This window comes from Hemitrygon akajei, chromosome 14 (genome assembly GCF_048418815.1).
Source record: "Hemitrygon akajei chromosome 14, sHemAka1.3, whole genome shotgun sequence".
Classification (NCBI taxonomy): domain Eukaryota; kingdom Metazoa; phylum Chordata; class Chondrichthyes; order Myliobatiformes; family Dasyatidae; genus Hemitrygon; species Hemitrygon akajei.
Genome location: NC_133137.1, coordinates 99035834 through 99061202, shown reverse-complemented (window position 1 = coordinate 99061202; position 25369 = coordinate 99035834). Strand labels below are relative to the sequence as shown.

General features: G+C 41.3%; 1 protein-coding gene across 2 annotated transcripts in view; it reads left to right on the top strand.

Annotated features, from left to right (window-relative positions):
- Window positions 1-25369, top strand: part of podxl (podocalyxin-like) — a 171270-nt gene that overhangs the window by 112513 nt on the left and 33388 nt on the right. For both annotated transcript variants that reach the window (XM_073066774.1, XM_073066773.1), the window contains exons 3-4: window positions 8388-8770; window positions 10536-10601. In XM_073066774.1, coding sequence (XP_072922875.1) covers window positions 8388-8770; window positions 10536-10601 — 449 coding nt within the window. The remainder of the gene's footprint in view (window positions 1-8387; window positions 8771-10535; window positions 10602-25369) is intronic.

Sequence of the window (25369 nt, the reverse complement as noted above, 5' to 3'; positions counted from 1 at the left end):
AAAAGAAGGCATGAAGTTGCCTTAACAGACAAGGTGAAAGAGAACCCTAAGGGATTTTACAGATATGTTAAAAACAAAAGGTTAGCAAGGGACAAAATTGGTCCTCCAGAAGATCAGAATAACAATCTGTGCATGGAGTCAAAAGAGATGGGGGAGATCATAAATGGATTTTTTGCATTTGTAATTACTCAGGAGATGGACACAGAGTCTATTGATGTGAGGCAAAGCAGCAACAAGGTCATGGACCTTATACAGATTATAGAGGAGGAAGTGTTTGTTGTCTTGAGGCAAATTTAGGTAGATAAATTCCCAGGGCCTGACAAGGTGTTCCCTCGGACCCTGTAGGAGGCAAGTGCAGAAACTGTAGGGGCACTAGCGGAGATATTTAGATCATCCTCAGTGATGTGTGAGGTATTGGAGGATAGCTAATGTTGTTCTGCTGTTTAAGAAAGGCTTTAAATAGAAACCAAGAATTTATAGGCCAGTGAGACTGACTTCAAAAGTGGGAAAGTTATTGGAAGGTTTTCTAAGAGACATAATATATGTGTATTTGGATAGACAAGGATTGATTAGGGACTGTCAGCATGGCTTTGTGTCGGGTAGCTTGTGTCTAATAAATCTTAACCAATTTTTCAAGGAAATTACCAGGAAAGTCAATGAAGACAAGACAGTGGATATTGTCTACATGGACCTTAGCACGGTATTTGACAAGGTCCCATATGGTAGGTTGGTCAGGAAGGTTCAGTGGCTTGGCATTCAAGATGAGGTTGTAAATTAGATTAGACATTGGCTTTGTGGCAGAAGCTAGAGAGTGGTAGTAGATGGTTGCCTCTCTGACTGGAGGCCTGTGTCTAATGGAGTAACTCAGGGATTGGTGCTGGGTCCATTGTCATCTATATCAATGGTCTGAATGATAATATGGTTAACTGGATCAGCAAGTTTGTAGATGACACCAAGATGGAGGTGCTGTGGACAACAAGGAAGGCTATCAGAGCTTGAAGTGGGATCTTGGGATCTAGCTGGAAAAATAGGCTGAAAAATGGCAGATGGAATTTAGTGCAGATAAGAGCGAGGTGTTGCACTTTGGTAGGGCCAACCAGGGTAGGTTTTACACATTGAGCAGTAGGGCACTGAGGAGAGCAGTATAACTAAGGGATCTGGGAATATAGGTCCAGAATTCATTCAAAGGAGGGAGGCTTGCTAATGCTATGGGGGGGGGGGGGTTAAACTAGATTTGAAGGGGGTGGGAACCGAAGTAAAGAGGCAGGGGATGGGGCGTTTGATGCACAAGTAAAGAGAACTTGTAGGGAGTTTGTGAGGAAGGATAAGCAGATGATAGAGTGAAGGTGCCCTTTGCCAGATGGTTTGAGATGTGTCTATTTTAATGCAAGGAATAGCATAAACAAGGCAGATGAACTTAGATTGTGAATCAATATGTGGAACTATGACGTTGTGGCCATTACAGAAACTTGGATGTATCAGGGGCAAGAATGGCTGCTGAATGTGCTGGGCTTTAGATGTTTCAAAAGCGACAAGGAAAGAGGCAAAAGAGGTGGGGGAGTGGCATTGCTAATCAGGGATAGTATCATGGCTGTAGAAAAGGAGGAGGTCATGGAGGGATGGTCTGCTGAGTCATTGTGGGTGTAAGTCAGAAACAGGAAGGGGGCAATAACTCTACTGGGTGTTTTTGAAAGACACCCCCCCAGTAGTAACAGAGACATCGAGGAACAGAAAGGGAGGCAAATTCTGGAATGGTAAAATAATAAAATGGCTGTTGTGATGGATGATTTTAACTTTCCTAATATTGACTAGCATCTCCTTAGAGCAAGGGGCTTAGAAGGGGTGGAGTCTGTTAGGTGTGTTCAGGAAGGTGTCCTGACTCAACTAGAGGAGAGGCTATACTTGATCTGGTATTGGGAAATGAATCTGGTCAGAACTTGGGAACATAAATTGGGATCAGATGTTCTCAGGGAACTGCATGGCAGAAATATGGCAAATGCTCAAGGAACATTTGCATGGCGTTCTGCATAGGTATGTTCTATTGAGACAGGGAGAGGATGGTAGGGTCAATGAATCATGGTGTACAAAGGATGAAAATCTAGTTTAGGAAGAAAAGGTTCAATAGGTATACTTAATGTCAGAGAACTGTATACAATATATATCCTGAAAACAGTAGAGAAGTACCCCAAATGATGAATGACAGTTAAATGTTTGAACCCCAAAGCCTCCCCACAAGTAGAGCAAGGCAATGACCCTACCTCCACCCAGCAGAAGAGTATCAGCACCCTCCACCGAGCACTCAAATGTACAGCAAAGCATCAATAAACAAACATTGCAGTACCCCAAAAACTACTCGTTCACCCGGTAATTTGACATACCACAGGCTCTCTCTCCCCCCAATAAGGAAAAAAACAGGTGTCCCCATTTCACAGTGAGAAGGGAGACATAACAAACAACTTGCTGATTTATGATGTTAAAAGTTTGTTTCCAAGCTCTGCGTTCAAAGAATCAGCACCAAAATGGTGCAGCTCTCCAAACACACAACCTCTGGCAGCTAACCTGCTGCTCTCGATGTTCCGTGTTCTCTTGTGACGCCGAAGTCAGGGGCACCGGCCTAGAATCAGCGCGTCCCCAGAGCCATGAAATCCTGGAACCCCGAAGGCGCACTTGTCTTCCAGGTCACGTTCTTGGGGTATGAAAAAAGCAGCCAGTTGTGAGGCCTGAGAGCGGGTCCCATTCCCACAAAGAACCAAAGTCAGTGTATAACTCCAGGTCAGGGTCTTCAAGAAGAACCCTCACGCACACTTAAAAAGGAGAAAAAAAGAGACATCAAAGATAACAATAGAACTGTTTCTGAAGATGTAAGCAAATGAGTTGCCGTTTAGTGCCATCTTGACTTTGTCCTGCTTCCGTTTCGAAAGGTTCAAGAAACTAGGTGCTGTTAGACCTCTAGAAAATTACAAGTGTACCAGGAAGGAGTTTAAGAATGAAATTAGGAGAGCCAGAAGGGGCCATGAGAAGCCTTGGTAAGCAGGATTAAGGAAAACCCCAAGGCATCCTACAAGTATTTGAAGAGCAAAAGAATGAGCTGTGTGAGAATAGGACCAATCAGGTGTATCACGTACCCCGTGACGGGTTAACGAACCAGCAGAAATGGAAAACACATTGGAGTCTGGTATTGCTATAAACTAATAGTGTTTATTAGTAACTACGCAATGCAGTACTATAAACGTAGCTATCTGAAACTGGTTAGCAATGATATATACATAGATAAGTGTGGAAATAGGAACAAAACTAGGCTCTTTCAAGCCTAGGGGTGAATTGATACAGTCTTACGATGATGAAGACAGTTCAGTTCAGTTTGAGGTAGTTAGTTGAGTAACATTGGAGAGAAAGAGAGGTGAGCTGATGCTGTCAATCTTCCCATTGTCTTCCGAAACCCTGTTGTAGTCACCAACTATGACCATAACACATGCAACCATTCTTCAGTGATGGAATTATCACCCAGGCAAGGGTGGACACAGAAATAATTCCCCACTGGTCACACCCTTTCACACTGCAGGAGCCACTGACCGATTTCCCCGAATCAATCCTCGAAAATCCCCACCTGCCTGTGGGTGCAACAAAGCTCGTTCAGTGTCCAAAACCTTGCGTCCCTCTATGTGACAGCGGACCTGGTTTTTATCCCCACATGTTGGACACCAGCTGTCCATCAACCTGCTCTGCCCTCCTCTCTCTGCAAGAACTTTGCAAGCAGGCAAGTGTCCTTGTGGAAAGATAAACAACTTGTAGAGAAACCATAACATCAATCTTTCAAACATTCTTTGCCTCTCTCTCTCTTAATAACAGCTCAACCAGTGCACAAAAGTCAGACACACACACATTAAAGTGATAGTCCATAGAAAATATGAACCCTAGGGGTACATAGCAGGTGCAATAGTGGAAGCATGTGCATGGAGCTGGAGGAGGTAGCAGAGGTACTTAATGAATACTTTACTTCAGTATTCACCAGGGAAAAGGACCTTGGCAATTGTGGGGAGGGCTATTGTCCAAGTGCAGGTCAATGGGCAAGGCAGTTTGAATGGTTTGCCATGGACTAAATGGACCAAAGGGCCTGTTATGTTCCATAGTTTTCTATGACTCTTATGGATCATCCGCTGGATGTTAGGCAGTTTCACCAAGACTTTGTGAGTGCTCACTGTCTACTGACAGCACTGTTGAGCTACTGATGAGTTCAGCTGTCTGTCTGTTGCTGCACTGGGCTGGCTTCCCATACTGCACTGCCAGCTCCTGAGCTGCTGATTGGGTCTGGCAAGCAGTTGACAGAGAGACCCTTGGCAGCGTTTCTTGGCCACTTGATGAGAAGAATAACCTCTTATCCCACCCCCAACCTCAAATAATAGCACCGTGGGTAACATCACTGAGGTCAAGCACTTGAGAAAAAGGTTTTTTTTTAATTATTAAAAATATTAAGAAATTTTTGGTCAGAGTGTGAAGCGAGTTGCTGGCAGAAGGTGTGTGCAGGTTCAATTTCAACACAAGAGAAGTTTGGATAAATACATGGATGGGAGGGGTACGGGGGGCTATGGTCCAGGTACAGATCAATGTGATAGGCAGAATAATTGTCTGCACAGACCAGATGGACTAAAGGGCCTGCTCCTGTTCTCTATGACCCGATGACTAAAATAAGAACATGAGCTTTATCCTTTTCTGAAGTATTGTATATTGGTATTCTCCCTTCCCTGACTTTTAATTCATCCCCCAATCCGAACACTCAGAAGAGCCAAAGTGCTCACCTCTTCCTGGGGCCCTCCATTTTTCTTTCATCCCTGTGCCTATATAAGAGCCTCTTAAATGTCCCTAATTTATCTGCATCTACCCTCATCCCTAGCAACACGTTCCATGCGCCTACCACTCTCTGTGTAAAAAAATAAATAAATAAATTTACCTCTGACATCCCCTTTAAATTTTCCTCCAATCACCTTTAAATTATGGTCTTGTATAGCAGACATTTCTGCCCTGGGGAAAGAACTATTGGCTGTCCACTCTATGCATTCCTCTTATCATCTTGTACAGCTCCATTGCGTCACCTCTCATTTTACTTCGCTCCAAAGAGAAAAGCCCTAACTCACTCAACCTCTCCTCATAAGACATTCTCTCTAATCCAGGCAGCATCCTGAGAAATCTCCCCTCCACCCTCTCTACAGATTCCACGTTTCTCCTATAATGAGGTGACCGAAACAGAACACAATACTCCGCGTGGTCTAACCAGAGTTTTATAGAGATGAATCATTACCTTGCAGCTCTTGACATCAATCCTTTGACCACTGAAAGCCAACACATAATGGGCCTTCTTAACCACCCTACAACTAGGCGGCAACTTTGAAGGATGCTGCTTGACTAACCACGTTGTTAGTGCATTTTAATCTGATGATCCAATTGAATATATTTCCTTTTCAGAATTTAATGTTACGGGGCTTGATTTACGTACTGTAGGTCGCTTAGTGACAGAACATTTTACATAGAACAGTACCAAACAGAAATAGGTCCTGTATTTCTGTGCTGAACACAGTGTCAAGTTATACTAAATTTCTCCTGTTTGTAGGTGATCCAAGTTCAAGTTTAATTGTCATTCAATGATACACACAAATACAGCTCAATGAAACAGAAGTTGAGGTGCAAAACACAGTCCCAACAGTCATACACAACACAAGTCACAGATAGTCACATTAGATAGATAGATAGATACTTTATTCATCCCCATGGGGAAATTCAACATTTTTTCCAATGTCCCATACACTTATTGTAGCAAAACTAATTACATACAATACTTAACTCAGTAAAAATATGATATGCATCTAAAATCACCCTCTCAAAAAGCATTAATAATAGCTTTTAAAAAGTTCTTAAGTAGTTTACTTAAATACATTGAGTCCTAACCCCGGCACTTTAACATATCTTACTCTTGGCGGTTGAATTGTAAAGCCGAATGGCATTGGGGAGTATTGATCTCTTCATCCTGTCTGAGGAGCATTGCATCAATAGCAACCTGTCGCTGAAACTGCTTCTCTGTCTCTGGATGGTGCTATGTAGAGGATGTTCAGGATTTTCCATAATTGACCGTAGCCTACTCAGTGCCCTTCGCTCTGCTACCGATGTTAAACTCTCCAGTACTTTGCCCACGACAGAGCCCGCCTTCCTTACCAGCTTATTAAGACGTGAGGCGTCCCTCTTCTTAATGCTGCCTCCCCAACACGCCACCACAAAGAAGAGGGCGCTCTCCACAACTGACCTATAGAACATCTTCAGCAGCTCACTACAGACATTGAATGACGCCAACCTTCTAAGGAAGTACAGTCGACTCTGTGCCTTCCTGCACAAGGCATCTGTGTTGGCAGTCCAGTCTAGCTTCTCATCTAACTGTACTCCCAGATACTTGTAGGTCTTAACCTGCTCCACACATTCTCCATTAATGATCACTGGCTCCATTAGCAGAAAAACATAGTCACAAAATATATATAGTTCAAGTCCCTGAGTGTCATCGCCTGTAGACTGATGATGCACGGGATGTTATCCTGGAGCCACGTGTTTCTGCAAATACAGTACAAGCATGTCCAGTCATTCTCTGAACAGTCATGTGCCTATCTAACAGTCACTTAAATTCCTCTTTCATATCTGCTTACATTACCACTGCTCCTTGCAGCCTATTCCAGGCATCCACCATTCTCTGGGTCAAGAAAAAACTTGCCCTGCACATCATCTTTAAACCTTCACCCTCTCTCCTTAAACAGATGTCCTCCAGCATTTGGCATTTCAACTTTGGGGAAAAAAAACTCGAACAATCTAGCCTAGCTATGCCAGTCATAATTTTATAAGCATCTGTCAGGTCTCCCTCAGCCTCTGTAGCTCCAGAGACAACAACCCAGGTGTGCCCAACCTCTCCTTACGTAAGTCTGATGCCCTCTAATCCAGCTGAAGCTTTTCTGCACCCTTTCCAAAGACTCCACGTCCTGCCTGTAATCGGGCTTTTATAACTAAGAGATGGTCAGGAATTTCTCTCCCATAGAACCATAAAATGATGCAGAATACTTAGCTGATGATGCTTTGTGCAAGTGCAAATAATATCCAAATAATTCCAGCTTCCTGATTTTCTCCTTAGTCGTGTTGACATCTACAGTTTTCCTTTCCAAATACTTTTCCCATTCCCCTGCTACAGGTACTGTTGAAGCTGCTTTCTCTAGCCTTTCTGACTATTAAAATATGACCCAAAATTGCAGAAGAAAATTGTTCATCTTCTCCCTCCAGTTCATTCACAATAGCTTAGGTCTATCTCCTCTGGTTTGTTGCTGACTTCATTTCAATTTGTTTATTTAAAATTGCTTACTATCTACCCTATGAAAGCCTCTAGCATATTACATGTACAACATATAGTGTAACTCTTTACAGTGCCAGCGACCCAGTGCTGTACATTCTGCCTGTGACTATATGAGTTTCCTCCAGGTGCTCCAGTTTCCTCTTGTATTCCAATGATGGACGAGTTGGTAGAATAGTTGCTCACATGTGCATAAGGATATTGGCCTGAACAAGTTTTATGTACATTTACATTTTCTCCTAGTCTATTGGTAAATTTCAAGAAAGAAAATATCTCTTATCCCAAGTGTTATGCATTTTCTGACAGAAGACAATCACTTTCCTTTTAGCATTGATTTTGTTGGATAAAGAACTTTGGGAAATAATTGCATTTCTGTAAAAGCTTTATGTTGTTTTGTTAATTGGGTGGTGAGGGCTCTTTGAGTCGGAAGGGCCTGTTACTGTGCTGTATCTCGAAATAAAATACTGGTAATCAAATTTGAAGAATCGGTGGCATAGCGCTGAAGTTACAGTACTAGTAATGGAGGGACCACCAAAGCAGAATCTTAACTCAACTAATTAAAATCTGCAAACATAAATGTAATGTGGAATAGCCTATTGCTCAAGACTACATTTTGCAGATTCCCTGTAACTTTTGAAAGGAATGTCCAAAATGTGGATTTTCGCACTGACTGGCAATTTGTTCATTTTATGTAACATCCACAAAATGCTAGAGGAACTCAGCAGGTCAGCTAGCGTCAATGGAATAGAGTAAACAGTCGATGTTTCATGAAGAAGGGTCTCAGCCCGAAACGTTGATTGTTTACTCTATTCCATAGATACTGCCAGACCTGCTGAGTTCCTCCAACATTTTGTGTGTGTTCCTTTAGATTTCTTGCATCCGCAGATTTTCTCATGTTTGTCAATGTTATTCTAAGACTCAAGCACGTCAACAGTGCCAGTTAAACCAGAAGCACAGAATAGTATGTTTCTTGGAACTTGATGTTATTTATAGTATTCTACGTCTTCTATTACAGAGAATGGAACTTCCACAACTGTGGAAAGAATGACATCAAGCAGCAATGTTGCAAGTACAGCATCAGTCACTTCCAGCCAGAAAATGAGCAGTACCAAAGCTACAAGTGCCACAGAGAGTAATACCTTTCAAAATGACTCGACTTTCTCAAAGGCAACAACTGAAAGTACAAGTAGGGATAGTACATCACCAGAGACAAGCACAGCAAGCAGTGTACAGATGTTAGTGTCTACTCAAACACAGGTGGTGACTACGACTGATTTCATGATGGGAAATAAAACGAGCGGTACACGTAATGACACACAGAGCAGTACAGCAGATGGCACTGGGAGTGAAAGGGGAAATGCAATGGAACCTAATTTCAATGGTTCAATATCATCAGAGGTAAAACAAATGTTCAAGTATGTACTGTATAGTCTTTCCCCTCTCTTCTCCCATTATGTCCCTTTTGTTATTGAAATCTCATCTAAATGTCGTCCATCTTTTCAGGAATATATGGTCGGGGAAAATGTTACCTGGAGATTTCAGTTCATTTTCTCCACAAAAAGCATAAAAGACCTCACATTTTAGCTCAGATGATTAAGAGAAGGCCGAAGGCATCTACAGTGGAATGTAGTATGAGTCCCAGCCTCAGAACAAAGGCCAGGTGGGGGTTCTGATGCAGGGTCGCCACTTCCCTTTTCACTTCCTACCCCCGCAACAAATGCTGCTTGGCCTGCTGAGCTCCCCCAGCAGATTGTTCATTGCTGTGGAACAACAGCCCTCTAGAGATAACGGGAAAATAAAAACTTGGTCACAAAACTTCATAAAATCATAGCCCAGGAAATTATGACAGCCCATCGAGTCTGAGTTGAGCCATTATTCTGCCTAGACCCATAGACCCACAACTAGTTCTTCCTCTTCAACTTCTTAAACCATCATCAGAACAGTCCCTCCAACTGTTCAGTTAAAAGGCTTCCCTGCACCCCTAATCATTCTACTTATTAGCAAATTGATCCCAGTCCCTCTTACCCCCTCTCTCACTCTGATACACACTTTGCTCTCTTGCTCTCTGTGATTCTCTCTCTCTCTCTCTCTCTCATTTTCACACTCTCACTTTCACACTCATACTCTCACACATCTCTGTCACTCCCTCTATCACACTCTCTCTCTCTCCCTCTCTGTTGTGTGCGCACACCCACCGCCCCACTTTACATTTGCAACTCTGCCCAGAAACAAACCATCAAGTGCGCACAGAGAAAATCTACGTATCTGAGTATGCTTTGAATTGGGGAAAAAAATAGTGAAATTCTGCAAAAGAAATTAAATTTTTAAAACATTCTTTTACTTACATATTGATGAAATGCCTTGTCAATAACAAGGCAGTTTTTGTTGCTCGTCCCTAATTTACACTTAAAAATGGCTGGTGTCCAATTCAGAGTCAATTCTGCTGTGGGTTGGTTCATGTGTTGTCAAACGTCAATAATGTAGGTTTTACCTGCCTGAAACATCTACAACAAAAATCTATTGGTTTAATGTTTGCCATCATAGAAGTGGTCTTTATAGTTCATATTTCAAGATTGTTTAATGTCATTTCCAGTGCACAAGTGTAAAGGAGAATTACTCTGTCTCCAATGGAACACAAACAAAAAGATAAAGAACACAATAATATTTCTAAAAACAATAAATATAAATGCATAAGATAACTTATATGCATTGACTGTATGTCCATAAAGTGATTCTACAGACAGGAATGTCTGTACATAAAGTGCCTCTGACAGGAAATGATAAAGTAGGTGGATGGGGATGTGGAGGGAGGGATGGATGAGTAGGTTAGTGGGCGGAGGTGTTGATCAGCCTTACTGCTTAGAGAAAGTAACCGTTTATGGTTCTGCTAGTCCTGGTGTGGATGCGATGTAGCCTCCTCCCTAATGGGAGTGGGACTTACAGTCCATAATCAGGGTAGGTGGGATCCTTGTTGATGTTACTGGCCCTTCTTCAGCACCTTCCTGTATGTTTTAAAAGAAATGAATTTAAAGCCTTCGCCCACAATGGTGGGACTTGAATATATTGGTAGATCACTTATGCAGTTAACAAAAGCTGTTCCTGAAAACTCACCACCATACCCTATTTCTCTCTCTGACCGTTGTGTGTTTCTCTCTTTTACCAGGTAAAATGTAAGAAGGAACACAGTAAAGGAGCAGCGAAGGTGACAGTACCAAAAAATTTCAGCTGTGTAAGTAACTCAATGTGCAGTTTAGATACCGATGTAGGAATTACTGGACAAAATTGACCTGAGTTTATATAGTATACGCAAGAGATTCTGCAGATGTTGGAAATCCAGAGTAACATATACAAAATGCCAAAGGTGGCATGCCAGGCAGCGTCTATGGCATTGGATGTTTCAGGCCGAAACCCTTCATCAGGACTTCAGGACTTGAAAGTAAGATGCCAGAATTCAAAAGTGAGAAGGGTGGGGGGAAGAAAGACAAGCTAGAAGGTGATAGATGAAGCCAGGTGGGTGGGGAAGGAGGTTGAAGTAAGAAGATGGAAGGTGATAGATGGAAAGGGCAAAATGCAGGAAAAGAAGGAATCTGATAGGAGAGGAGAGTGAATCATGGGAGAAAGGGGAAGAGAAGGATCAGAGTGAGGTGATAGGCAGAGAAGCAAAAGAGGGAACAATGAGGAGGAAAATCATAACCATCTATGGGAAACAGTCACTTATGCCATCAGGTTGGAGGCTTTGTAGAGAGAATATGAAGTGTTGCTCCTCCACCCTGAGAGTGGCCTCATCGTGGCAGAAGAGGAGGCCATAGACATGTCAGAATGAGAGTGGGGATAAGAATTAAACTGGTTGGCCACCAGGAGATCCTGCTTTTTTGCAGATGCTATAATTCTGTTGACTCACATTCACAGTTGGTATTTATCAGTCAGATGTCTGATGGCAAAGAGCTTTAGAAGCCAAAGACATCAGTTATAAAAAAAATAACAATAATTCCCAGGGTTAAAATGTCTAATACCAGAGGGCAGGTGTGTTTAGGATGAAAGGGGTTCATTTCAAAGGAGATGTGAGGGGCAAGTATTTTACACAGAGAGTGGTAGGGGCCTGGTATGTGTTGCCTGGGGTCGTGGTAGAGGCAGATATATTACAGAGATGGTTAGATTGGTACATGAATGTGATGAAAATGGAAGGATATGGACACTCTGCAGAAGAGATCAGTTTAGTTGGCCATTTGAGTACTTGTGTAATCTAGATGGGAGAATAGTTTAGCACAGGATGGAGTGGTGGAGCAGACTCAATGGGCCGAATGGCCTACTTCTGCTCCTTTGTCTTGTGATCTTGTCTTGTAATTGATTGGGCACAACATTGTGGGCTGAAGGGCCTGTTCCTGTTGTTATGTATGTGATGGTCTGTATGGATGGCATACAAACAAATGAGAACAATGGAACGATATGGACATTGTGTAGGCAGAAGCAATTAATTTAGTTAACCATTTTATTATGAAATTCTTGGTTTAGCACAACATTGTGGAGCAAAGCGCCTGTCCCTGTGTTGTACTATTTTATGTGCTAAAGCTCCAGACCCATTGGTTATGATATTCTTTGAGCTCAGTAGAAATTTAATCCTGCCAGGGATAAATACCTGAAGGGTTAAGCAAAAAATTGCATGGTTATTGGAGAAGAAACGAAAGAGTGGCTAACAAGAGAATGATGGGCAGAATGGCCTCTTCTACATCTGTGATCCCATTTTATTTAGTACCTGGTAATAACTATATTCTGAATTTCAACAGACAGAGGTGAATCATAAGCTGTGAGTTCTTAATAAAAAGTAAATGTTTTGCTGCATATAAAAGCAGAGAGATTCAGTGCACAGGTGGAGGCAGAGGGATAGTCCAGGAATGGATGCCTAAAGCAACAGCAAACAGTGATAGACGTTCAACAATTACTGTCGATCTTCACACTGTTCCGTTCTGAAAAGGAGCATACACAGGAGGTACCTAATAAATTGGCCATTGAGTACATGTTCATTGTCTTCTGCTGCTGTAGGCCATCGACTTCAGGGTTCAACATGCTGCACATTCAGAGATGCTCTTCTGCACACCACTGTTGTTAATCTGAGCCACTGTCGCCTTCCTGTCAGCTTGAACCAGTCTGGCCATTCTCCTTTCACTTCTCTCATTAACAAGGTGTTTTCGTCCAGAGAACTGCCGCTTACTGGATGTTTTCGTGGGGTTTTTTTGCACCATTCTCTGTAAACTTTAGAGACTGTTGTGCATGAAAATCCCCGGAGATCAGAAGTTTCTGAGATACTCAAATCACCCTGTCTGACACCAGCAATCATTCCACGGTCAATTCCACTTAGATCACATACTTTGGGTTGAACAACAAATTAACCTCTTGACCATGTCTGTATGCTGTAGCATCGAGTTGCTATCACATGATTGGCTGATTAAATACTTGCATTAATAAATAGGCATCAGGTGTACCTAATAAAGTGGCCACTGAGAGTAGATTCCTTGGAGAGTTTTCTAGGTTATATCACTGAACTGCCTTGCCTATGGCCTTTACACAATCACGGAAATTCGTGTTTCATGTTTAGGCCTACCAGATGGAGGGAACCATGCTGGGAGAGTAAATGTGACAGTTTTGAATATCTTTGATCATACTTTGGCTTATTATGATGATGATGATGATCTTTGATAGAAAGAAAAGTGTGGCATGGCAGCATAGCAGTTATCGTAACACTATTACAGTGTCAGTGCTCTGGGTTCAAATCCGCCGCTGTCATCCTTGAATTGTGCTGGTCATTGACAAAACTCATGCATTTCACTGTATGTTTCAAAGTACATGTGACAAATAAAGCTTATCTTTATTTTTTTTAATTTTAAATAAATGCAGAAGTTTTAAATATCTCTGATCATATTTTGCTTCTATTACACTGGACAACAAATTTATCCAGAACTGTTTTGCTTCCTCAGAAATTTTCTGTTTGTGATAAACTACTTAAAGCCAAACACAAATTTCAGTTCTGATTTGGAGGAACAAGAAATTAACTTTTATTGAATATAATGCATATAATTGCTTAATGGTGCTGACACTTTGCTAAAAATGCTTTGTTGACAGTTCTCATTTGTACTCTGTGTCTGAGGCTTCTCACTTAATGTCCAACAATAATGCCAGCACTGCTGGATTCCAGTTGCCCTGATACCATTTCTCCATGACCGCAATGTCCTGATGAAAGCTTTCACCATGCTCATCACAGACAGCGCCAGGATTTGCAGGGAGGAAGACTAAATGGGAATGAAAAAAAATATGAGGAGCCCAGGCTTTGTCTTGGTCACCAATTTTACACCCAAAGTAGAGCTCATAGACTTTCTTAATAAGAGGAGTCATGCTCAGTCTTTGAGATTTAAACAAATACTCGCCACAAATATAACAAAGTATCGTGGCTGTTGCAACATTGGCGAGACATTTTGTTATCATAAATACTCCTGAAAATACAATCACTTTATTATAATGAGTTACACACAATACGCTATACACGTAGAGCATGCACATCGTGATCACAAACTGATATACACGTAAGCACAATGCATAGAACGGTGTGTGCATGTGTGTATAAGTAGCCTTTCTAAAACTTGTCCTGCCATGCAGCATCTTCTCTGCTTGAGCAGTCTGGACAAGATAGAAAACCGTTTAGCTTACATTGTGGGCAACATTTTAAATGACCTGAATTATGAATTGAAATAACAAATATAGGAGACTTCAAAAAAATTGGAGCATGATCAGGAAATTTCATGGTGATTTCATGATCAGCAGCCCAAAATCCATAAGATACGCCTGAAGTATTCAGGAAGCAAAATCTTCGTTGTCCAGTGTAATTATTTTTGATAAACAGAGGACACTGGACAGTTAATGTTAATCATGGAGACATCACATTATATATCTTTCTTCTTACTCGTGGACAAAGAGTGATGAGTATTGACATTTAACCATGAGAAAGATACCAGTTGGGAGAATGCTTTCTGTACAATGCACGAGAAGATTCTGCAAACATCCGAACACCAGAGTCAGCAGATCCTTTTATAATAAATTGAATCTTAGCAGCACTAATCTCTGACTGAGAGATGAAGAGTTGCATTGGGGTCAAAGATTACCAGCAGTGGAATTTGGAGACACCTTGGTGCTTGGTACCAGGTTGTGCCAGATGTAATCCATCAGGAGTTGCAGAACTCCCCATTGTAATATCTGTGGCTCCTGCAAGTTCCACAGTTGACCTTCCAGATCCAGGGTCACTCCGGAGTTAATTAAGAGAATGGAACCTGATAAATGAACCTAATGCACTGGCCATTAGCAGAGAAAGTGCCTCTGCATACCGTCTCACAACAAAGGTAAACTTTAAATAGTGCAGGGCGAAGAAAATTTAGTTTCTAAATTTCTAATTCACCCACCATACAGGCAACTTCTGCTGTGTGTTTGCATTTAATCAAAAAAGCATCAGCCTTGTGCTGAGCAGCTGTGCTTTGTAATTACCAGCATCTTTCCTCCCCCAAAAGAAAGGATTTTACGATAAATAGTGTATTTTGCTTAGCCCTTCGACATGACATGGTGCTATATTGCACTTAATACAACAGCTTTTTTAGTTTTAAGAACTCCTGTATTCCTTCAGTCAACTGACTTTTAAAATGGAATACGGTTAAGGACAACGCATACAACGTGTCAAAGAAACTCAACAGGTCAGGCAGCATCAATGGAAGGGAATAAATGTTTAACATTTTGAGTAAGACCCTTCATCAGGACTGTAAGGACCAAATTGCAGACACTAGAAACCTGAAATAAAATGCAGAAAAAAACTAAATTAGCTTTATTTGTTATTTATTGCTTATTAATTATTTCTTTCTTACATTGATTCTGTTAGGGTTATTATTCTATAGATTTATTGAGAGTATGCCTGCAAGAAAATTGTTATCTGTGTTGTATATGGTGACATATATATACTTTGATAATACATTTACTTTGAACTTTAAATTTTGATGTACATAAAATGCGTCATGTGCATCAAATTAAATCGGCGTGGACTGTGCTGGCAGCCTGCAAGTGGCACAAGGTCTCTGGCACTAACGTAACATGTCCACAGCTCACTAATCGTGACGGTACATCTTTGGACTGTGGGAGGAAACCAGAGCTCCTGGAGGAAACACATGCGGTCACAGGAGGAATGCACAGGCAACGTTGGGAATCGAACCCCGACCGTACAGCATGTGTTGTAATAGCATTAAACTAACTATTACGCTGCCATGCCGCCCCAAGCTGAGAGAAACAGCTCTGAGAAAATCTGTGGATAGAGGAAACAGTTAACGTTGCAGGCTTGGAATCATTTGTCACCACTGTCAACTCCAATCCTTAGGGGTCATGTTCTGTGGTCTTGCGATTTCCTAGTAGTGGTAACAGGGCTTCAAGTTTTGCTTTTCAAAGCCCGTAATTTACAGATTAAAGATGTCTCGAGGGACAGAAAAGAAGTGTGGAAGCCATTGCAATCAAGATGCTTAGTGGTGATAATTGCTCTTGAACATATTTAGATAAATTGGAACAACTGGATCCTCGGTTTCCTCACTTGCAGACCCCAGTCAGTTCAGATTGGCAACATCTCCTTCACAATATTGATCACCACAGGGATGCGTTCTCCCTGCTCTACTCACTTCAAACTTACAACTGTATGGCTAGGCACAGCTCCAAAGCTATATTGCTGATGAAACCACTATCATTGGCTGAATCAAAGATGGTGACATATCAGCATATAGGAGGGAGACTGAAAATCTCGCTGAGCAGTGCCAGGACAACAACCCCTCAGTCAATATCAGCAAGAGCAAAGAGCTAAACCAGAGGTCCATGAACCAGTCCTCATCAGGGCATCGGAGGTGGAGAGAGTCAACAACTTTAAATTTCTGAGCGTTATCATTTCAGAGGATCAGTCCTGGGTCCAGCGTGTAACTAGCATTACAAAGAAGGTATGGTAGTGCCTCTACTTTCTTAGAAGTCTGCGCAGATTTGGCATGATATCTAAAACTTTGACGAACTTCCATAAATGAGCAGTGAAGAGTATACTGGCTGGTTGCATCACAGCCTGGTATGGAGCACCAATGCCCTTGAACAAAAATGCCTACAAAGTGTAGTGGACACAGCCCAGTTCAGCATAGATAAAACCGTCCCAGCCATTTAACACATTTACAAGGAGCACATCGAAGGAAAACAGCACACACCATCAAGGACACCTACCCTCCAGGCTATGCTCTCTCTCAGTGCTACCAAACGGGATGAAGGTACAGAAGCCTCAGGGCACACACCATCAGGTTCGGGAGCAGTTATCAGGCTCTTGAACCAGAGTGGACAATTTCATTCACCCCTACACTGAAATAATTCCATACCCTATGGACTTGCTTCTAACGACTCTACAAATCATGTTTTCGATTTTTTTAAATTACTATTTTTAGCACTACTTATATAATTTAACATACATAGATACACACACACACACACACACGTATCTGTGTGTGTATATCTACTATAATTCAGTTTTTTTCTCTATTATCATGTATTGCATTGTAGTGCTACCACAAATTTCATGACATATACTGGTGATATTAAACCTGATTCCGATTCATTGTTTATTTTTTGTCATTTTGTTTTTGCACAGTTTGTTGTCTTTTGCATGCTGGTTGCTTGTCTGTCTCTGTTGTGTGAGTTTTTTAAATTGATTCTATTGTTTCTTTCTATTTACTGTGAAATGCCCACAAGAAAATGAATCTCATGGTTGCTTATGGTGACGTATCTATACTTTGATAATAAATTTAATTTGAATTTTGAGAAAAAGAGAAGCAAGCACTAGAGAGCATAGATTTAAGGTGAGAGGGGAAAGATTTAAAAGGGATCTGAAGGGCAACTTCTTTATTCAGAGGGAGGTGGGTATATCAAACAAGCTGCCAGGGGAAATGGTTGGGGCAGGTACAATTAAACAACATTAAAACATATTTGACTAAGTACACAGATAGAAAGGGGTTGGAAGGATGTGTGCAAAATGCTGGCACATGGGACTTGCTTTGGCGTGCACGTGGATCAGCAGTGATGAGTTGAGCCTAGGGGCCTGTCTCAACTTTTTCACTCTCATGTGAAAAGATAAGCGCTCAGATTTCCACATCTCAGGTTTGTTTTTACTTTTAAATGATTGATTGAAGCAACCAGGATGTTCTTTGAGATACCAGCCAATTTGTAAAGTGACTGAGAAGCATTTTAACAATTTAATCTGAATTGGCCCTGCTTGTTTTGCTCAACTGGTCTTGGTTCACTTTGCTGACAATCATGATCTAACTGAGTGAAACCATCTCATAAAATGACAGAGCAAATTCCAGGTTCTGTCTCGTAGCTCAGCACGCTATTCAGCAGTTGATATCTCACCCGTACAAGTGAGGCACTGTGCACAAGCAAAATTAAAAGCCTACCCTGGGAAGGGTATACCTGTCTCCAACTAAAACCAACAGCCTGTACATTCACTAGAATCTAGAAAATGTATGGTAAAACTTTTAGAACATTCCACTACAACCTAGTGACTAGGTTAATCAATAAGAGGGGTTCTCACAAGATTCTCAAAGACACAGTTGTAAGGTTGAAAGGCATTGATAGTGAAGACATGGTAAAGAGGGTGTTTCCTATATTTGGGGAGCATAGGACTGGAGGACAGTCTCACCTCTTTGGAACAGACATGAAGAGGAATTTCTTTAGCCAGAGGTTGGTGAATCTGTGGAATTCATTGCCACAGACGGCAGTGGGGGCCATGTCATTGAATATATTTAAAGCAGAAGTTGATAGGTTCTGGATTAGGAAGGCTGTCAGATGGTACGGGGAGAAGGCAGGAGAATAGTGTTGAGAGGGATAATAAGTCAGCAATGACGAAATGGCGGAGCAGCCTTGATGTGCCAAATGACCTAATTCTGCTCCTGCCTATGTCTTATAGGTCTAAGGTGAGAGGGGACAAATTTAAAGGAGATTAACAAGAGAAGTTTTTTTTGCACGAGTGATAAGTGCCTAGAAAGCATTGCCAGAGGAAGTAGATACAAGAGCAATGTTAACAAGGCATCCTCCGAGTGAAGAAGTTGCCCCTCATTTTCCCCTTAAAATCTCACCTTTCAGCCTTAACCCATGACCTCTAGTTGTAGTTTCACCCAACCCCAATGGAAAAAACCTGCTTGCATTTACCCCATCGACACTCCTCATAATTTTGTATATGTTGTTCTTATATATGTTCTTATTCAGGATCTTGTATCATTGGGTTCTTAGGCTGCTAATTCACTATTGACATAGGCTCAGAATGTGAAATTGGACCACAATGTGCCTAGCCAGCCTTACTCTGATAAAACTATTCTCCTCAATCCTGTGGACATTTGGCTTTCCTTGCTCTGAAATGTCATTTTTAGGAGCTGTAAAGCCCAAGCTGCATTGTCCATCTGAAAATGTTGTGTAGCAACAGCTCGTTCTCTGCCTCCTGTTGACTCTTTCTTCAAGGCTTCTGATTAAATACAACAGAAAGACTGCACATACCAACGGCACCATGGCAACGAGCAAGAAGCTCCTCAATAGGAAGCTCAAACACACCGTGGCCAAATGAGGCAATTTTAGTGTAAAAGGAAAAACACAGTGTTTCAGTCTGGTACGTCTCCGCCTCAAGGCTTTCTGTTTACAATCTTCAAGTTTTCCTTGATAACATGCCTTGCGTTTTTTTTTGTAATTTATTTTTTTTATTGAAGTTCATCATCAAACAAACATTTCCATAAGATGTATTTCAGACATTGTACATATATATCATATAATCATATATATCACAAATCTCCACAAAGTACTTATCTGAAGTATACACTTATAGAAAAGAGTGGAAAGAAAAAACAAGCAAAAGGAAAAAACTATGTACAAGTAGGGAGTGATCTTTTTTACAACATATTCATTGATTTGTGAGAATAAAATCAGGCCTATGAGGCATTATGTAGTTAAACCATTTTCCCCAGTTTGAATCAAATTGTTCCAGCTTATGATTAACAGATGCTGTTATCTTCTCCATTTTGTAAATGTCCATTGTAATTTCCATCCATGCATTTAAAGTTGGGCTCTCCTGTGATATTTACTTCAATTAAGTCATCAAGTTGCCTTTGTTGTTTGTCTTAATATCAAGCCAAACTAAAAATGTGCTCTGCCCAGATACCAATCCCTAAATCTAGTTCCCTATTGCTGTGACGGATCAACTGAATCCATAAAGGAGGATGCTTCACCTAACTTCACACATCCCCTAGAAAAGCATCCATTAATTACAGGTTGTGATGATTACATATACGAAGTATGTGTACTTCTAGATGGATTTGTCTGCATTGGGAGATAGATACTCCTTTTACTGTTTAGTATTTGATTCCTTGTGCTTCGTTTTGACGAGTTCCAGGCCTATCATTTTGACGGGCCTCATGTATTTTCTGCCTTGTGCAGCCTGTCACCACACACTTTGGTCTGGCACTTGTCGGCTCCCCTGCAACCTTTTCTGGGTCCGAGGTAAACCCTGACACTAATCAGAGCTGTCGAATTAAAGTGACGCTCACTGGCAGCTAGAACACAGAACATAGAACAGTACATTGCAGGAATGGGTCATTCAGCTCACAGTCATGCCGAAGCAGCTAAAAAGCAAATCAAAAACACCCAAACACTAATCTTTCTTACCTGCACCATGTCCATATCCCTCCATCCTCCTTACAGCCATATGCCTACCCAAACATTTCTTAAAAGCCTCTAATGTAACCATATAACAACTACAGCACGGAAACAGGCCACCTCGGCCCTTCTAGTCCATGCTAATCGCTTACTCTCACCTAGTCCCACCAACCTGCATTCAGCCCATAACCCTCCATTCCTTTCCTGTCCATATACTTATCCAACTTTTTTTTAAATGACAATATCGAATCTGCCTCTACCACTTCTACTGGAAGCTCGTTCCACACAGCTACCACTCTCTGAGTAAAGAAGTTCCCCTTCGTGTTACCCCTAAACTTTTGCCCCTTAACTCTCAACTCATGTCCTCTTGTTTGAATCTCCCCTACTCTCAATGGAAAAAGCCTATCCACGTCAACTCTATCTATCCCCCTCATAATTTTAAATACCTCTATCAAGTCCCCCCTCAACCTTCTACGCTCCAAAGAATAAAGACCTAACTTGTTCAACCTTTCTCTGTAACTTAGGTGCTGAAACCCAGGTAACATTCGAGTAAATCCCCTCTGTACTCTCTCTATTTTGTTGACATCTTTCCTATAATTCAGTGACCAGAACTGTACACAACACTCCAAATGCCTCTAGCTCCATACTAGGGAGTGCTTTCCAGGCATACACCACTCTCTGAATAAAAAAAACTTACCCCTCACATCCCCCTCTCATCTGCAATGCACCCTCTGGTATGAGACAGTGCAGTTAAAAATTCCTAACGTTATTGGGAAACAATACCCAGAATAACTTATAAATTAACAACAGAGCCCATTTGTTACTTACTAAGTCAACTAGCAATGGTGTAACAGTTCATGTTGTCAGGATCGTTCCTGGTATATTCGTTACTTACAGCTTCCAGGTAATGCTAACAATTAGAAAAGGTGGAAAAGCACAATCCTGGGTCAGTCTTTAACCAATTCCTTGCATCACAGTGGGGCACTGACCCAACTTTATGGCCAGTGACTAGTGGGTTGTTGGAGGGATGGATTGGAAATGTGGAGCAGAAAAGATGGGCTGCTGGCTTGGGGTTACCATTGCTGCCAATGAATTGAATCACAATCAGGTTTAATATCACTGACATATGTCGTGAAATTTGTTGTTTTGCTAAATGTTTAAGTAGTGCAAAAAAAAAGCAAAGAAAAAAAATAGTGAAGTATTGTATATGGGTTCATTGTCCACTCAGAAATCTGATGGAGACGAGGAAGAAGCTGTTCCTGAAACAATGAGTGTGTGTCTTCAGACTCCTGTACTTCCTCTAAATGGTAGCAAAGAGAAGAGTTTTTCTTTTTCTCATGATCCTGGGTGACGGAAGTCCTTAATGACGGATACCAGACAGCTTGATCCACCTTCACCAGCGTAAAACGTGTACAGCTCAAAGGAAGAACAGAAAGAGAAGTCTCCTGGAGCAGGCACAGAGCAAACGAGAATTATAGAAGGAGAACAGAATCTCTTGAATGACTCAACTATCCAGGCAAGCTCCTCTGGCTTGGAGATCCTGTCAGACCCATCAGGCACTCTATATGGAAGCAAGTCATTCTCAATTCTAAGAGACAGCCACTTAAAAAGTATCATCGGATAAAGATTAAGTGCTATGCTTTGGAATATTAATCCACCATTTTATATTTTTATAAAATATCTCAGGGTTCCCTAGTTTTGGAAACCAGTTTCAGGGTCATGGCAACAAGAGATTCTACAGATGCTGGAAGTCTTGAGCAACATACACAAAATTCTGGAGGATGAAGAGTCTTGGCCCAAAATGCCAACTATTTATTCCTCTCCATAGATGCTGCCGGCGCTGCTGAGCTCCTCCAGCATCGTGTGTGTGTGTGTGTGTGTGTGTGTGTGTGTGTGTGTGTGTGTGTGTGTGTGTGTGTGTGTGTGTGTGTGTGTGTGTGTGTGTGTGTGTCTGTCTCTGTGTGTGTGTGTATATGTGTGTGTGTGTGTGTGTGTGTGTCTGTGTCTGTATGTGTGTGTGTGTGTGTGTGTGTCTGTGTGTGTGTGTGTGTGTGTGTCTGTCTGTCTGTGTGTGTGTGTGTGTGTGTGTGTGTGTGTGTGTGTGTGTGTGTGTGTGTGTGTGTGTGTGTGTGTCTGTCTGTCTGTCTGTGTGTGCGTGTGTGTGTGTCTGTGTGTTGTTCAGGACCATGTAAAAGTTTAGAAAACCTGCTAGCGCAATGTGAAGCAAAAGGATTACCCATCAGCCCCTGTGTGACTTTAATTATATACCAGCTAGCGTGCTTTAATCAGTCTTTTTGCTTATGCTGACCGTAAAGCCTTGTCTGATTAAAGCAAGTGCTTTGTTTTGAGCCTCAGTTTTCTTTTCTTTACAGCATGTTTGTCTCAGATTTTAATCACTGTGAGAAAGTGGTACTATCAATTTCGTCATGTGAAATTTAAATCTTGTTAGGTTTATTTTCCATATTAAATTACCAGCACACTTGCCCAAATCCATGCGCTCAAGGCGATCAGGCAAATAACCAGCTGGAAGCCAATTGAGTAACGTTTACAGAACTTGTACCTTTTTGGCAAATTAAGGATTAATTACTTTTCTTATAGTTGAAAAATGAGAATTCATTCCTTATGGGAAAGCTCAGCAGCAACTTTAAAACGTGTGGTAATATGGATCAACTTTCATCAGCTGCATTATACACTCATTAGGCACCTTCTGCATTGTTATTGTTTTACCTTATTCTAGCTGAATGCACTGTGCAGTGATGTGATCTGTAGGAAGAGTGTGCAAGACAAGCTTTTCACTGTATCTTGACACATGTAACAACAAACCAATACCAACCAATGAAGGAGCCCATGGCTCCGGTTAAAGAGAAGTGGTCGAATTCTCCCCGGTGGCATGCTGTGTTGCCTTTATGGCATTTGTTTAGTTTATAATATTTTTGCTTTAGTAATTGGTTTGTTAGCATTTTTTAGTTAAAGTTAGGATTGTTTAAAGTAAATTCGTTGTCTGTGATATATCGCGGCATGTGATGACGTCACATCCGGTTTCGCCACGTCTTGTGGGAAAATACCGGTTTGGAGAAACGGGAAGGAGGGGGCTCACATGTGCAAGATCAGCGCAAGAAAAGTTTATTTCTACGCACTAGAAACATAGTGAAGCAACACCGTAAGTTCATGAGATAATCGATATGTTGAATTAAAATGTTAACGCTGATTCTGTTAAAAGTAATGACGGTTGATAAGGTTTATGTTTTCGTTAGTTAAAGAGTTGCGGATAGTTTGTGTTGAAGTGTATTTAAAGCAGTCAATGGCGTAGGTAGATTCTGACTGTACGCTGCATTTTTATGTAATGTAGTTGTTGTAGTTTACTTTTGCAAGTATTTACGATGTAAATGTGATATCAAGAAGGAAACAAATACTGTACAAATCTTGTATTGTTTTATCAACAGTTTTCACCATACGTTAATGTGGAAGAGTGAATAGTAAACGGTTAATCTTACTGCGATCCTGTTTTCATTGTTTACCTCGGTGTTTAGTTCAGCGTTCTCTTACACCTGAGCAAGAACACTACACATGCGTTCCTGTGACTAGATGCAAGACTCTCCATACAGTAAATGCAGCTTTTCTTTCAGAAGAAGGCATATAACTAAGGGTCGGAAGCACTGGAGGTATAAGTGTTCCTTGGCAACGGCATTGCAAGGATCTGGATGGGTTAGATAGCATTTTCTTCTTTATCAGAGGAACTGATTACAGTAGAATCAGTGTCTGTCAGAAAGGGGATCTCGCTGAGCACTATGCATTCCAATGTCAGCTGTTCTTCCTCAGACTTACTGATATGGGAAGGTTCCTCAAACCAGTTGGCTTTAAAATACTTCTTGTTCATCAAAAACACTGAACTGATCCCACAACCTAAGGACTCAATTTAAAGGGCTCTATGACTCATGTTCTCAGTACTATTTATTTATTATTTGTTTTTTCTTGTTGCATTTGCATAGATTGTCTTCTTTTGCACGTCGGTTGTTGTCCGTCTTTGTGTGTCATTGACTCTAAGGGTTTTTCATTGATTCTATTGTATTTCTTTGTTCTACTGTGAATGCCTGCAAGAAAATGAATCTCAGATTGGCTGGTGTATGGTAACATATATGTACTTAATTATACCCTTCATAATTTTGCATAACTGTCTAATCTCCCCTCGTTCTTCTACACTCCAGGGAATACAGTCCTAATCTATTCAACTGTTCCTGGTAACTCAGGTCTTAAATTTATGGCAAAATCTTGTAAATTTTTGCCTGTAGGCTTATAATCATATTGACAACTTTTCTGTAGATATGTGACCAGATTGTACAAATACTGTACTCCAAACTAGGCCTCACCAATATTTTATATGACTTCAATATAACATCCTGACTCCTGTACTGAATACTCGGATTTATGAAAGCCAATGTGCCAAAGATATGGAAGGAAAAGTATTTGCTTTATGAATAAGCATATGGTACAGTGAATCCATGTGCTGGTGGCACAGGAAAGGGAGGGTGGGAAAAGACTTTAATCTGGACTGGTAGCAAGTCAGGCAGGGGACAATTACAGGCTATGAATAGTGGTTATTGTGGGAGAGCAGACCATGGCGTTTGGTTGATACATTTGCTATTTGGAAGCATAAGGTGTTTGATGGGTGGGTAGTATTTGGGGGGGTGTTTCAGTGTCTTTGACATTTTTGGGGATATCACAGAGAGATGAAGCAGTGTAATTGTTAGAGCCCTACCCACACTAGCTGCAGCATCAACTGCCCTAAGTAAATTATCCTTCCCAAGCAACACACACAAATCACTGGAGGAACGGCAAGTCTGACAGCATTTGTGGAGAGGAATAAGCAGTCAATGCGTTGTGCTGAGACTCTTTAGGACCTTAATGAAGAGACTTGGCCCTAAATGTCAACTGTTTATGCTATGGATTGCTCTGGATTTCCAGTATTTGCAGAATATCTTGTGCTTAAACTAATCCTTCCCACCTTCCATGCTCAACGGAACCAAAATGCAAGGACCCCTTAACAAAATATCATCATACCGCCAAAGATTACCTTTTCGCACAGCTCTGACTGAGCAACAGTACATCCAGTACAGCCCCTTCTGTTCACAAAGATCACTTTATGGGACTATCACATGCAGCTGCCGGAGAGAGATAAGGGGGCACTGTTTACTGATGAAATACTCACCGACCAGCGTGCTGGTGATAAACTGGCAACAATTGAGATTTCACAGGTCTCTTGAA